General features: G+C 38.4%; 1 protein-coding gene across 2 annotated transcripts in view; it reads right to left on the bottom strand.

Annotated features, from left to right (window-relative positions):
- SH3BGRL2 (SH3 domain binding glutamate rich protein like 2) overlaps positions 1-13386 on the bottom strand; it is a 76554-nt gene that overhangs the window by 27859 nt on the left and 35309 nt on the right. For both annotated transcript variants that reach the window (XM_071218575.1, XM_004450578.5), the window contains exon 2: positions 6653-6838. In XM_071218575.1, the coding sequence (XP_071074676.1) occupies positions 6653-6838 (186 nt within the window). The remainder of the gene's footprint in view (positions 1-6652; positions 6839-13386) is intronic.

Genomic DNA, 13386 nt, shown 5'->3' with positions numbered 1-13386 from the left:
GAGTAGGAATAACCTAAAATGAGAATGTGATTCCTAAAACGGCATTCAATTTAATGAACTATACAGAACAGCTTACCAGTGATGAAGTATTGTTTCCAGTGACTGGAAACAAACTAAACAGACCACAATAGAGAAATAATTAGGCTAATTATGAATATTCACAAGGGAATAATATGCAACCTCTAAAAATAAGTTTACAATAACATGACACAAAATGGTATATACAGTATGATAAAAAATGTGATTTTTAAAAATTTAAAGCTACTTGTAGGAAGAAACTGTATACACCAAAATGTCTTCAGTCTTATTTGAAGGCAAAACTGATTGTCTCACCCTTTTTCTTTCCCAATCTCACTTTTCAATTTTTTTCCTACTTATCATGTTCATTTTAATAGCATTAAGAAAACAATAATAGGGAAGCAGACTTGGCCCAGTGGTTAGGGCGTCCGTCTACCACATGGGAGGTCCGCGGTTCAAACCCCGGGCTTCCTTGTCCCTTGTGCAAATGGCCCATGTGCAGTGCTGATGTGCGCAAGGAGTGCCGTGCCACGCAGGGGTGTCCCCACGTAGGGGAGCCCCACGCACAAGGAGTGCACCCCGTAAGGAGAGCCGCCCAGCGCGAAAGAAAGTGCAGCCTGCCCAGGAATGGCGCCGCACACACGGAGAATTGACACAACAAGATGACACAACAAAAAGAAACAGATTCCTGGCCGCTGACAACAACAGAAGCAGACAAAGAAGACACAGCAAATAGACACAGAGAACAGACAACCGGGGCGGGGGGTGGGGGGAAAGGGGAGAGAAATAAATAAATAAATAAATCTTTAAAAAAAGAAAGAAAACAATAATAAAATGCTACTGGATGAAAAATTAATTCAGTATCAAAACTTGTAACCATCTCTTTCCAACAATCTTGTGAAGAATTTTAGCTGAAGAGAGAAAGAGAGAGAGAGAAAGATACTATAATGATCTTTTTTCTTCAATGAAATCTTATGCATAAAACAGGGATTTGTAAAAACTGATAATTAAGGGTATAGGTTTCTCATATTTCAAAAAAGACTCCCAAACTCACTTAAAATGTATGATTCTAAGAGAATCTTCTCAAAAGTCTTATATAAATGCAGCTTTGGGAAACAATAACAACTGTATACACTCAGGCATGCTCCGATCAGCTTCTGGGCCTCCACCCGTGGTTAGAAGAGGCTAGAGCATCTCCTTGTCTCCTTTTACGAGAAGGGGAGGAGAGGAGAGGAGATCAGATGCCGCCAAGATCCACTGCTGGTCATTTAGCCCCTCTGTTCCTCCTGTTCTAACCTGTCTCTAGCTTACTTGCAGGATCCAATTAACCAAGGTATCTGGAGAACATGGGGAACACGCCACACTGCCACTGAAACAGAAGTAGTCAAACATCAGTGTAACCTTACTTGGCTAGCAATGCATCCAGTGCTTAAGTATAAATTTAACACTCTCCAAATACCATCTAAAAGAGAGAGAAAAAAAAGTAATTCAATAGCTTTAAAAAATCAATAATCCTATAAATAGCTCCATGGAAAATGGTCAAAAGGTTTTTTGTGGGTTTTTTTTGTAAACATATTTTGTCATCTGCTATTCAGCTGAGCTGTCCTTTCTTCACTGTAAGACAGGACATTACAAGAGTAACTCCAGCCACAGGTTCCCCCGCCTCCTCACTTTCACCCAACGTCCAACTCTGAGCATGAGCATCCTCAGGTGAAGCTGCACCAACTTGTCTCGGCTATGTGAGTAGTCACTACGTTTTGTTTTTTCCCTTTTGATGGTCAATCCACAAACTGGTTAATATGTCCTCAGTTAAATGAGACTTGACTACATCCCCATTTCTGACTACCAGTTTAGAAAGCAAAGAGAAAGAAAACATAGTTAAAAATTAGATCATTTGTTTGCTGAATAGAGGTAGAAAATAAAGGGGAGTAGATATTTTCCTTTTGTGTCGATAGGTACATTTTAATTTTCGGTGCATTCCACACATGCCAGTTTCACAGATCGAGAACAAAAGTATAGAACTTTGAACATGAGAACCTGAGCTGTTTAAAGTCCAAATATGACACGAAAGCCCTTCGGGAAAGCCTAGGCATTAGGTTATTTACCTTTAGGACCCTATCAGCTCACAGTGGGACGTGCTAGGGAATCAGCAAGACCAGTCTGTACCAGTCTGGGTTCTTGATGGAAAACAACTCCCAAAAGAAATGACAACTTAAGACAAAAGGAATTTATGGAGTGTCATCAGGGTGCTCAATCAAAAGCAAAGCTGGACAACCAATTTAGAAAAGAGGGGGGAACCTCTGTGTCTAGACAGCCAAGAGCACCCCCAGACACCCCTGAGCATCGGTCTCATCAGGACACCAGCAGCCACCATCATTGGCCCCATCACCTCTGGGTCCTCACTGCCACAGAAAGCCCCCAAGGGACGAGCCTCATTCCCTCAACGCTCAAATTCTGAGGTGTGAAAAACAGATTGGTCATGCCAAGGAGCTTCCAGACAGCAGGGAATTCCTCCCAATAGGCGAGATACTTAACTGCTAAATAAGACAAAAGGCAACTGTCCACATTGGCTACCAAGTAACTTAACAGTTGCTTACTCCATGTCTCACAAGCTTAGCTCATACAGTTTAAAATAAAGCAATAATGAATGTGCCAAAATGATGAAAGAGGTTGTTGATGTGGGGGGAGTGGGGGTGGGGGGGTGGGATGTGGGGAATATGGGAATAAAAAATTAAAAAAAAATAAATAAAGCAATACATTTCCAGTCAATTCCAGGAGATAGGAGACTCTACAGGCTTTCTGGATCCTGTCATTTGCAATGTGGTAGGTTTCCATAGGTTAACCAACCAGATGAGACCCCTCCTAAGCTGTCACTTGGTAAAGCGAGGTCCATGGGGGTGGGATGAATGAGGTTTATGGTTTGTTGCACTCTAATGCTTTTGTCAAAGTCAAATTTACTTGACCTTGATAAGAACAGACAAGGTATGCAAAATTCCTGCCAGATCAGACTATAATGGCAGAATGAATATACTGTCATTGCCACCATGGGACTAGCATTGCTCAAGCAGAGAAGATGCTATTTATCTGGCACAGTTTAATCAATATGTAAGCTTCTAGCCAGCTCCCAGACAGTCTATCTGAAAAAATTTCCATAGACCCCACAGGGCAAAGACACATAAAGATTTAGAAAGTCATAAAGAGGTGAAAACAAGGAAGAGTTCACTTCACTTCACATTACATGCTTTTATTCATTCAGCACATACTTCTATTCAAAGGCTCTGAAGGCTTTTGCTTTAAAGATGTCTCTACCCCCTTTCTCTCAAATAGTCAACAAAACAACGAGAATAAAAGCAAGAAACAGAAACTCCATTTCTGATATAATCAGGAGAAATCTATAGTCCTGAACTAAAACGTATGTAGGAAATGAGTGAAGAAGTGGCGGGAACGTTAGAGAGCAAAGGGCCATCAAACCTCAGTGTCTGGAGAGAGAGCATCCACAAGAAGCAAGCTGCAGGGTCACAGAAAAGGTCAGGAGTTGTAGCATTGGTTATTATGAAGGTGGGGAGAGTGGGGGAAAGGCAAAAAGCAGTGAGATTGTTTGAAACTCTGTAAGGATATGGCTTCAGAGAAGCAACAAATTAACACCTGAAGAGAGTAGGGGGAGAAAAAGATATGGAGTAAAAACATGCATGATGGAGAGTAAGACCCTCCAGGTCCCTGGTAGTCCAAAACTCCAGTAGCCAGGCTGATAGTCCCAAAGCAGGAGACTCAAGGCCATTCCCTAGAAAAACGAAACCAATGTCTGAGAAAAGACCTTCAGATACTATTATTAGTGTTTATATGAGAACACTAACAAGGCTACCCAGTCATCCTACAGTGAAGCTCACTAGGCAGCAGAACTGCATGCACATACATGCAGGTTCAAATTAGTGCTCCAGAGCCTCATCTCAAATGAACAGAAGACAAGGATCGCCAGATATTCAGGGAAAGCCCATCATACTTGAGAGAAAAGACCAAACAAAGTGCAAGAAAAGAAAATCAGTGGAAACAAGAACAATACTGGTAACAGAAGAAAAGTTAAATTATATTTTGTATAATCATTGAGCTATGATCTTGCATGATGTCATAAAAATAATTAATAAAAAGAAAAAATCAGAGACCAAGAAAAGGAGGGTAGTAATAAGATGACATCATATATTCAATGAAAAGGTTAAGGGTAAATATGGAGAAATCTCCCAGAAAATAGAACAAAAAGTCAAAGAGGTGAACAATAGAAAATAAGTAAGAAAAATGTAAAATCAAGGTAAGATGTCCAATATCTAATTCATAGGCACTCCAGAGGGCCCACTTAGCATTTGGCATAGGGAATGAAAAATATCTGATATCTTATGGATCAAAGACCCAAATGTAAGAGCTAGAAGCATAAAACTCCTAGAAGAAAAAATAGGGAACCATCTTCAGGACCTTGTGTTAGCCAAAGGTTTCTTCAAAGCACAAGCACAAAAGAAAAAATAGATAAATGGGACTTCATCAAAATAAAAAACTTTTGTTCCTCAAAGGACTTCATCATGAAAATAAAAGAACAACCTACACATAAAAATATTTGGAAGCAACATACCTGATAAACAATTAATATGCAGTATATATTTACAAATCCTTCAACTTAACAACAAAAAGACAAATAGCCCAATTAAAAACTGGGCAAAAGACTTGAACAGTCATCTCTCCAAAGAAGACATACAAATGTCTAGAAAGCACATGAAAAGATGCTCAACATCATTAGCCATCAGGGAAATGCCTATCAAATCCACAATGAGATACCATTTCATACCCATCAGAATGGGTGCTATTAAAAAAATGGAAAATAACAAGTGTCGGAGAAGATGCAGAGGAATAGGTACACTCATTCATTGCTGGGCAATGTAAAAGGGTTCAGCTGCTGTGAAAGACATTTTGGCAGTTCCTCAGAAAGCTAAGTATAGAACTACCATATGACCCAGCAATTCCACTATTAGGTATATACCCAGATGAACAGATAAAGTATGGTATATATAGGCAGTGGAATATTATTCAGCCATAAAAAGGAATGAAGTCCTGATATATGTAACAACTGATTGAGTGAAACAAGCCAGACGGAAGAGGACAAATATTTTATGACCTAACTGATTTGAAACAATAAGAATTGCAAAGTCATATAGTCAGAATCTAGAATATAGGTTACCAGGGACAGGGGATAAGGAATGGGGACTGGGCTCCTGTTTGGAATGACAGAAATGTTTCAGTAAGATGATGGTGATGGTAGCACAATACTGTGAACACAATTAACAGCACTGAAGTATATATCTAAGTATGATTAAAAGGGGAAATTTTAGAATATATATATGGTAACAGGATAAAATTTTTAAAAAATCTCTGAATATACACTATACAGCCAGTGAATCCTAAGTTAAACCACAGACTTTAATTAGTAGTACAATTATAAAAATGTACTATCTTCAACTGTAGCAAATGTTTCACACCAATGCAAGGTGTTGGTGGTAGGGTAATATATAGGAATACTATATTTTATGCATTATTATTCTGTAAACTCATCACTTTTCTAATAAAGAAAAAAAAATTAAAGGGAAAAAAATCAGCATATATTATAGCAATACACCAAAAAATTTTAGTACACATATATGAAGAAGAAACCCTACAAACTTGCATAGAAGAAACTACCACATACAAAAGGTCAAGGATAACAGTATTAGACTTTTCAGGAGCAGCACTGGCAATCAGTAAATGAAGCTATACAGCAAAGTTTTTTCCAACCTAGGATTTTTCTAGTGCCCAGCCAAACGACCACTCAACTATGAGGCCAGAACAAAGACATTTTTATACCTGCAAAGTCCAACACAGAGAAAACGGCTGAGTTTTTGTTTGAAGCCTCCTACTACAATTTGACTATTAGCTTCACTATATTTTGAACTGCTGGATTTTTGCTCTAAGCTTTCTATGACTATTTGACTATTAGCTTTTTTTAACTGCACAGTTTACAAACATTTTCAACTATTAACTCCTTTTGGTCTGTGGGGAAAACAATGATTATGTACTTGCTCTATGTCAAAAGGCAAGGGCTAACTTACTCATTGGAAAAAAAGCTTCTCAATTTTATTTTTTAACATAAAGAGTGAGAAGGAAGGTGGATAACTACACAAAAATGACTTTATCTTCTCATGTGCTACACATAGCAGGAAGGCACCTAACATTTTAGATGTTCTTAATGATCCAACTGGTTCATTATAATTTAAAAAATGGAAGCTAGTTTATAATCATCTCTTAGCAGTTATTTTTACCATAGAGGGATAAAGATACCACTCTGCCCCCCAAAGGTATTAATAAAAAAATATACAGCTTCCCTTCCTACAACTTCTCCATAGCAGAGATAGGCACACAGGCAGAGAAACACACATTTACTAGCATTCACACATCACACAACTCACACACATGCACACTATCTTCTTGGACTCATCTCCCCTCTCAGCTTCACCCTCTGTTGGACTTACGGACCTGTAAAGGCACTGGGTGAAGAGGTCACATTTGTCACCTGACCAGATGACCTAAACAAATGGTATTTAGCAACCTAGCTACTCACTCCACAGTATCGGTCACCATTAAATATCTGAGGTGGCAGAGGGTTGCCCTGAGTAGGCTTCTTTTCCGGAGGAATGTTTTTGTACATCCATTGCCTCTGTTCTTCAGACATTGTGATATCCACCTCCTCAAATTCTATCTTGTTGGCTTCCAGAAATCTAACCACATCCTGCTGTTTCTTCTTTATCTAAAGAAAGAAGACAAACAAGGAGAAATGCACATCAAAAATAATATGTATAGTTTTCAAATTGAACTAAATTTGATTTCTCATTGTCAGCAGTCATTGATATTAAAAATAGGTGATTTACACAGGAGTCAAGCACTGCCCACTTACTAGCTATTCAGCAGAGTTGACTAAGCAAGTCCTAACATGGTGATTTCTTCACATAGACTCCCAAGAACCTTGAGGAAGAGTTCATTGCCGGGAAAGAACAGATTGTGAAGTGAGAGATTCATTTGGTTCTCAGTGGGCCATAACCGCCCCTCAGCTGCCCCCACCAGGAAGCTGGCACTTATATTCACGAAAGCTCCCTCTGCCCCAAACTATCTGAAAAACATGCAGAGACCATCTGAAATGTCAACATTTCATTGATTTGTGGGAGCAGCAACATTTTTATTCCCATCGGCAGCCCCGTTCACATATTCCACAGCTGTAGCCACTGTCGTGAAAACAACCTTTCATCAGGTCAAGGAGAAAAATGTTCTCTTCTAAGGTGAGGGTAAACAACAAATACCATCTTACTTTAAATTCTATTTCTTAACCCTTTCCATTCTTTGCTCTTACACCATTCCCTCCTCAGTCACTAGGGGTCAGGTGTGCTCTTGAAGAGCTGCAAACATCAGTGAGTTTTCAAAAGTTTACCAAGCTTATTAATTTAAGGATAGATATTAAATAATTTAGGTGGGGTGACAATATTCAACATCTGAAACACAGCTTGTAAAACAGGAGAAAACAAGCTTTCTTTTCTAAGCAATTCTGGGAAATCTGCATAAAGAACAAATTTAAGTGGTAAATTATAATGGCCAAAGAAAATCATTTTGAGATAGCAAACAGCCACAAAGACCACCTGTCTTGGGGGGAGGTAAATTATATTTGAAGAGCACTTTCACATAACTGATTATTCCCACCGCCACCCCTCCCCGCAAATAGCCTCAATAAGATATGCCTTTAGGGCATAGGTGAGCTAGGTGAGCTGATGAAAGGGGCCAAGTCTGTAACTTCCAAGATGATGCAAAAGAAAAACAGGACATCCTTAGGTCAATGATTTAATGTGAGAGGATTACTATATTGTTTTTAATCCAAACTGATAATGATCTTATCTCAATTTCTTGAACTAAGGTCTTTTCTCATTTCTGAAAAAGTTAACCTTTTCCTTACTGATATAAAATTCAGAAATGTATTTATATTATTTTGAAACTATAGCTTACAAAACAGCATCATCCAACTTAATTTCCCCTCAAAACCCAAGAAGGTATGTTTTACTGTTCTAGTTTTACAGATGAGGACACTGAGTTCAAAAGTGGTTACGTATTTTGATCAAGGTCCTATAGCTACTGTGTGCTCTTGTCAAAACATGTCATCCTCCTGCTTAAAATCCTTCTTTAGTGGCTGGAGAGAACACAAACACTTCTTAGCATAGCACGTTGCAATTCCAGCGTCTTTGCTTAAAAAAGCAACTCATGGGGAATGGATATGACTCAAGAAGTTGAGCACCTGATTCCCACATGGTAGGTCCTGGGTTTAGTTCCTGGTGCCTCCTAAAAACACAAACAAACAAACAAAAAACCAATGAAAAAACCAATTCAGGGAGCTGATGTGGCTCGGTGGTTGAGTGCTGGCTTCCTACGTACAGGGTCCCAGGTTCAGTCCCTGGCCCTGGTACCTCAAAAAAAAAAACCAAACAAACAAAAAAAACTCACATGCATTTTTAAAAATATGGATATTAAACCCAAAGAAGTTACCTACATCCCACTACCTATACAACCAATGTCAAAATTTAATTAAAGGGTCTAGACTATCTGTTCATATGCAGAGCTCTATATACCTAACATTTGTAGAATGCTCATGATAGTAATAAAAAAGGAAACCAATATATAGTCAAATGTCTGTTTTCCACATTACATATATATACACATTATATATATATCTGTACACACACACACATATCCACTTCACCCCAAAATGAGGCTACTCAAAAATGCATGCATTCTCAATAATGGAATATAGAGGAACAGCTTCCTTACTTCTCCATCTCTGGCCTTACACACACACAGCACTTATTATTGGAATTGCCTACAGCTCAACAGTATTTATGGACCAAACTGTGTATTAGGAAGAGGTAATAGGTCTTTCCTTTCATAAGATCACTTTTGGTGAAAATAACTGCATCTTGCCCCTTTCATTCAACAATATACACAAGTACTATCCCCTATCATTAAAAAAACTTTCAAAGCCATGAATTTTAATATCTGCCTAGCAATTCCATCATATAGATAGTTAATCACTACCCATTGTTGGATATTTAGGATACTTCTAACTCTTGTCACTGGAAATAACATTGTGTAGTGACCATCTTTACTTATAAATCTTTGACCCTGTCTCTCAATACTGCTTTAGGAGAAAGCCCTATGAGTGAGGGGTTTGTGACCTATATCATCAAAGGGTATAGACATTTTCAGGCCCCCGGTGGACCCACACTAAAATGCTCTTCAACAAGGCCAGACCAATTTACACTCCTGTTAACTGTGTCTGAAAGTGTCCATGTCCCAACACCCCTCTTTACCACCAATATTTTAAAACTGTATCGGAGAATATTAAGATTCAAATGAATCAACACTATACTACAAACTCAAAGGAAAAGATAACTCCTTACTAACAATGGTGATGACTGATAGTGTAGTATAATGAACAAATTGTAAGCAATGATATCTCTATCTTAAAAGAGAAAAGTGGGGGAAGCATGAACAGGTTTATGTTTCAAAGAGATTGTTTGAATATTATGCAGCATAAAAAGAAATACTTCTCTTATTTTATGTGAAAGTAATGCATTCCTTAGTGGCTTGATAAATAAATATGAATCTCATCTTTCTAGTAAGAAAAAAAAGAAATAAAGGAGAAGGCCTATGTGTATTGATAATACTGTTATGAAGAGATCTCCAAAGTATATTAGTTGGTGGGAAAACAAACAAACAAAAATACTAAAAAAACAAAACAAAACAAAACAAGGGTCAGAACTGTGTGTAGAACAGGCTCACTTTGGGGGGGGGGGAATGAGGGAAAATAGGAAAAAAAATTGTAATTGCTTGCCTTTACATTTTTTTTAAAAAGACTTTTGAGGGATACATAAAAAACTAACACAAGTGGTTACCTAAAGACTGGGGGAGTGGGAATGGGTAGATGGGGACAAAGTGGAAGCAAGAGTTTTCGCTCTATACATGTGTCAACTTAAAAGTTTTGTGAACATTGTACATTTGTTAATATTCAAAAGATTATAAAAGAAATGTATTTTTTAAAGCACAGAGACCACCATAGCATCATGTGGAGAACAGGCTGTAGGGCAGCAGCAGTATACTGCCCTAGAGATGCAGGGTCTTACATAAAGTCAAGCTTTCCCAAAGTTTCATGAACCAGAACTCACAGTCATTGGTGTCCATGTTTCCTTACACTTATAAGAAAGCCCAAATGATTATTTTAACAAAAAGAGAGAGAGAAAGCTAAGGCCATAGAAAATTAGCTAATACTTCAGCAAATCACCAAATAAAATGCGAGAAATTTAACCCAGAGAAGGAAGTTTTCAAGCTGATGTTTGTGACATTAGCATCAGGGAGGAAAATGAGTCACACCACTAAGAGATGTTTTCAAGATCTGCTGAGGAGAATGTGGCCTGGAAATATGGGCACCCAGGCTGGAGTGAAACAGGGAGACAGGCCAGTCCAGGAGGCAGGGACTTGGGAGACCACCCCAGCCAGGCCCCAGGAATAGAAAGGTCACCCATGTGACAAGAGGAAGCTGTCAAGGGTATATCACGTGCTGGGCATAAACCCAGGGTCCAAATAACAATAACACACAGTCATTTCCTTGATAAAAAGGGCTTCATTCTCTGACATTGAAACTTTTCTGAAATGAAATGAATCTCACAATCAATATCAAAAGAACTGTGCTGGCAAATGGAAAAGTAAACTAGGGAAACAGTCACTGCCTTCACCCATGTCAATTTATCCATGGGTAGAAGGTAACTCAGTTTTTTTTTTCTTAAACAAATGTAAAAGCCATGGCAGACAATGTTAGTTATTTGCCCAGTAGCCATTCTCCCTTTTCCTTCTTAATAACAAAAGTCTGATTTTATTTAAGAAAGCCATGTACTTCTTTACGCTTACAGCTTAGGGTGATCACCTGACAAAGGTGAGGCCCATGAGAGGTAAGCACACGCACCTAGGAATGGTTCCATTACTGAATGAAAAGACAAAGAAGCCCCCTCTTCTTAGCAAAAATGCAGACACGGTGCCTGGAAGTGTAGCAACCATTTTACAAGTGTGAAAACAAACACCATACACTAAGGATGGTCAAGCAGAAAGATAGAAGCCTGGTACTTGATGGCATTTTGCAGCTGCCAGACCAGTCTTGTGATAGCTCAGTTTTTGTGTATTAGACAAACTAATTAGTTAAGCCACTGTATTGTGTTTCTTGTAACTTGCATCCAAATGCACTGCTACCTGATATAATTCTTAACTGCCACTTAAAATATCAGAAATAGCATATTATGATGAAAGGTTGAAAAAATAAAGCTTTACTGCACAGTAGAGCCTGGAAATAAAAGTTCTAAGACATAAATTTGATATAAGTGAAGTGAATATTTGTCACAGATGAATTTTCATTACTTTCTTGGTAAAATAATAACCAAGTTGTTAGACTTAAAACAGGAAGATGTCTATAAAAGTTGAGTTTCACCTTATTTTTCAAACATATGCCATCACACACCACACAAAACAATTAAAGGGAACAGACATTAAATCCCTTAGACTAGATCAAGAGTAGGCAAACTATGGCCTGTGGGTCAAATGCAGCCCACTGATTTTTTTGTAAGGTCTATAAGCCAAGAATAGTCTATAATTTTTAATAGTTAAAATAGAAATTTTAAAAATCACATGGTATTTCATGATATAAAAATTAAGTGGCATCTAAATTTCAGTGCCCATAAATACAGTTGCAGTAGTACATAGCCATCCTCATTTATTTACCTCCAGTCTATGCCTGCTTTCAGACTACAAAGGCAGAATTGAGCAGATGCAGCAGAGACTCTAGCTGCCCTTAACAGAAAAAGTTTGCTAAAATCCTGGCTAGATGACAGCTCTTCTTTCTGGCTCAAAGTTTGCTTTCTCAGTGAGGTTTTCCCTACTCACCCAGTTTTTAAACTTTACCACCTACCCTGGAACTCCCAACTCCCTTCCATGCTATATTTTTCACAATAGAACTGAGCACCTACACACTTAATGCTTTATGCATTTGTTTGCCCACCATCCCCTACTAGAATATAAATTCCACAAGAGCAGGGGTTTTTGCCAGTATTGCTCACTGCTGTATCCCCTAGCGCTTAGAATGGTGTCTGGCACATAGAAGGCACTCACTAAACAGTTGTCAATGAATAGAAAGAATTTGTACAAATACAGGGGCTCCTAGGACAGGAAGGCATGCCTCCTAACTCTCAACAGTACTGACTCTCTCGCACCCATCCTTTAAGTCACACCTTAAACATCATCACCTCCTCAGACAGCCTTCCCTAACCACCTTAATTGAAGTTTTATTCTCTTGTTGCTCTTCTCTGATTCCTCATAAAAACTGTCTAATTGGTAAAGATTGTATCCATTTATTTGTTTACTAATTATAGTGCACATCTCCAACATGTCAGTTCTATAAGCACGGGGACTGGGACGCTGGAGGCCCTCAATAAATACTAACTGAATGGATGATTGAAGAATTATCACTCCAGTGCTGAAAAATCAAAGCTTTCCAGGTGATGTTCAAGAGAAGCTATTTAAACTGATTTGGAAATTTAACTTAGAAACAAATGTAACTAATGTTTAGCCAACCAGGAATGTGCCTCAAACTCCAATATTTCTCAATTAATACTACAGCTGCATGAATTTAAAATGCAGTGTGTCTAAGATGCTACTTGTACCCACAAATAGCTAAAATGATTCATAGACTCTTCAGACCCTAAATGTGAAAAAGGCTTCACTGCTACTTTGATAATGATATTGAAGAAAAACATTATGTGATTACATGATTAAATAAATGCTATTGTCAATTTTTAAAGTTATAAGCGCATAATATGTTTTGCAGAAATTTTTTTTATATAAAATTGTTGATACATTTGCAACTGATGGTAGTCTAGAATTAAGCAAATATCTTGGTATTTCTGACTCAGTTTCTAGGTGCTACTGCAGGACTATCATACTCAACCACCTTCCCCAAATTATCTCCAGGAGATCTAAAGCAAGTGCCTCAAATGGGTTTACAGACAGTCTTCTTGGCTCTACACAGATAAGCTTTACCCTTTCAACTCTAGATCCTAAAGGACCAGTGTCTGCTGACGATCCCAGTGCCTGTACCCAAGCACTGATGACCTGCCCAACAGACACCCAGGCAAGTAGCTGTCTGAGCTGGTACTGCTGAATCTGCTGACATGCTTTGAACACACAAGGACCCATGGAAATGTTAGTGAAGAAGGTGAGTAG

Source organism: Dasypus novemcinctus, chromosome 11, assembly GCF_030445035.2.
Source record: "Dasypus novemcinctus isolate mDasNov1 chromosome 11, mDasNov1.1.hap2, whole genome shotgun sequence".
In the NCBI taxonomy this organism is placed as follows: Eukaryota; Metazoa; Chordata; class Mammalia; order Cingulata; family Dasypodidae; genus Dasypus; species Dasypus novemcinctus.
This window is presented reverse-complemented; position numbering and strand designations above follow the sequence as displayed.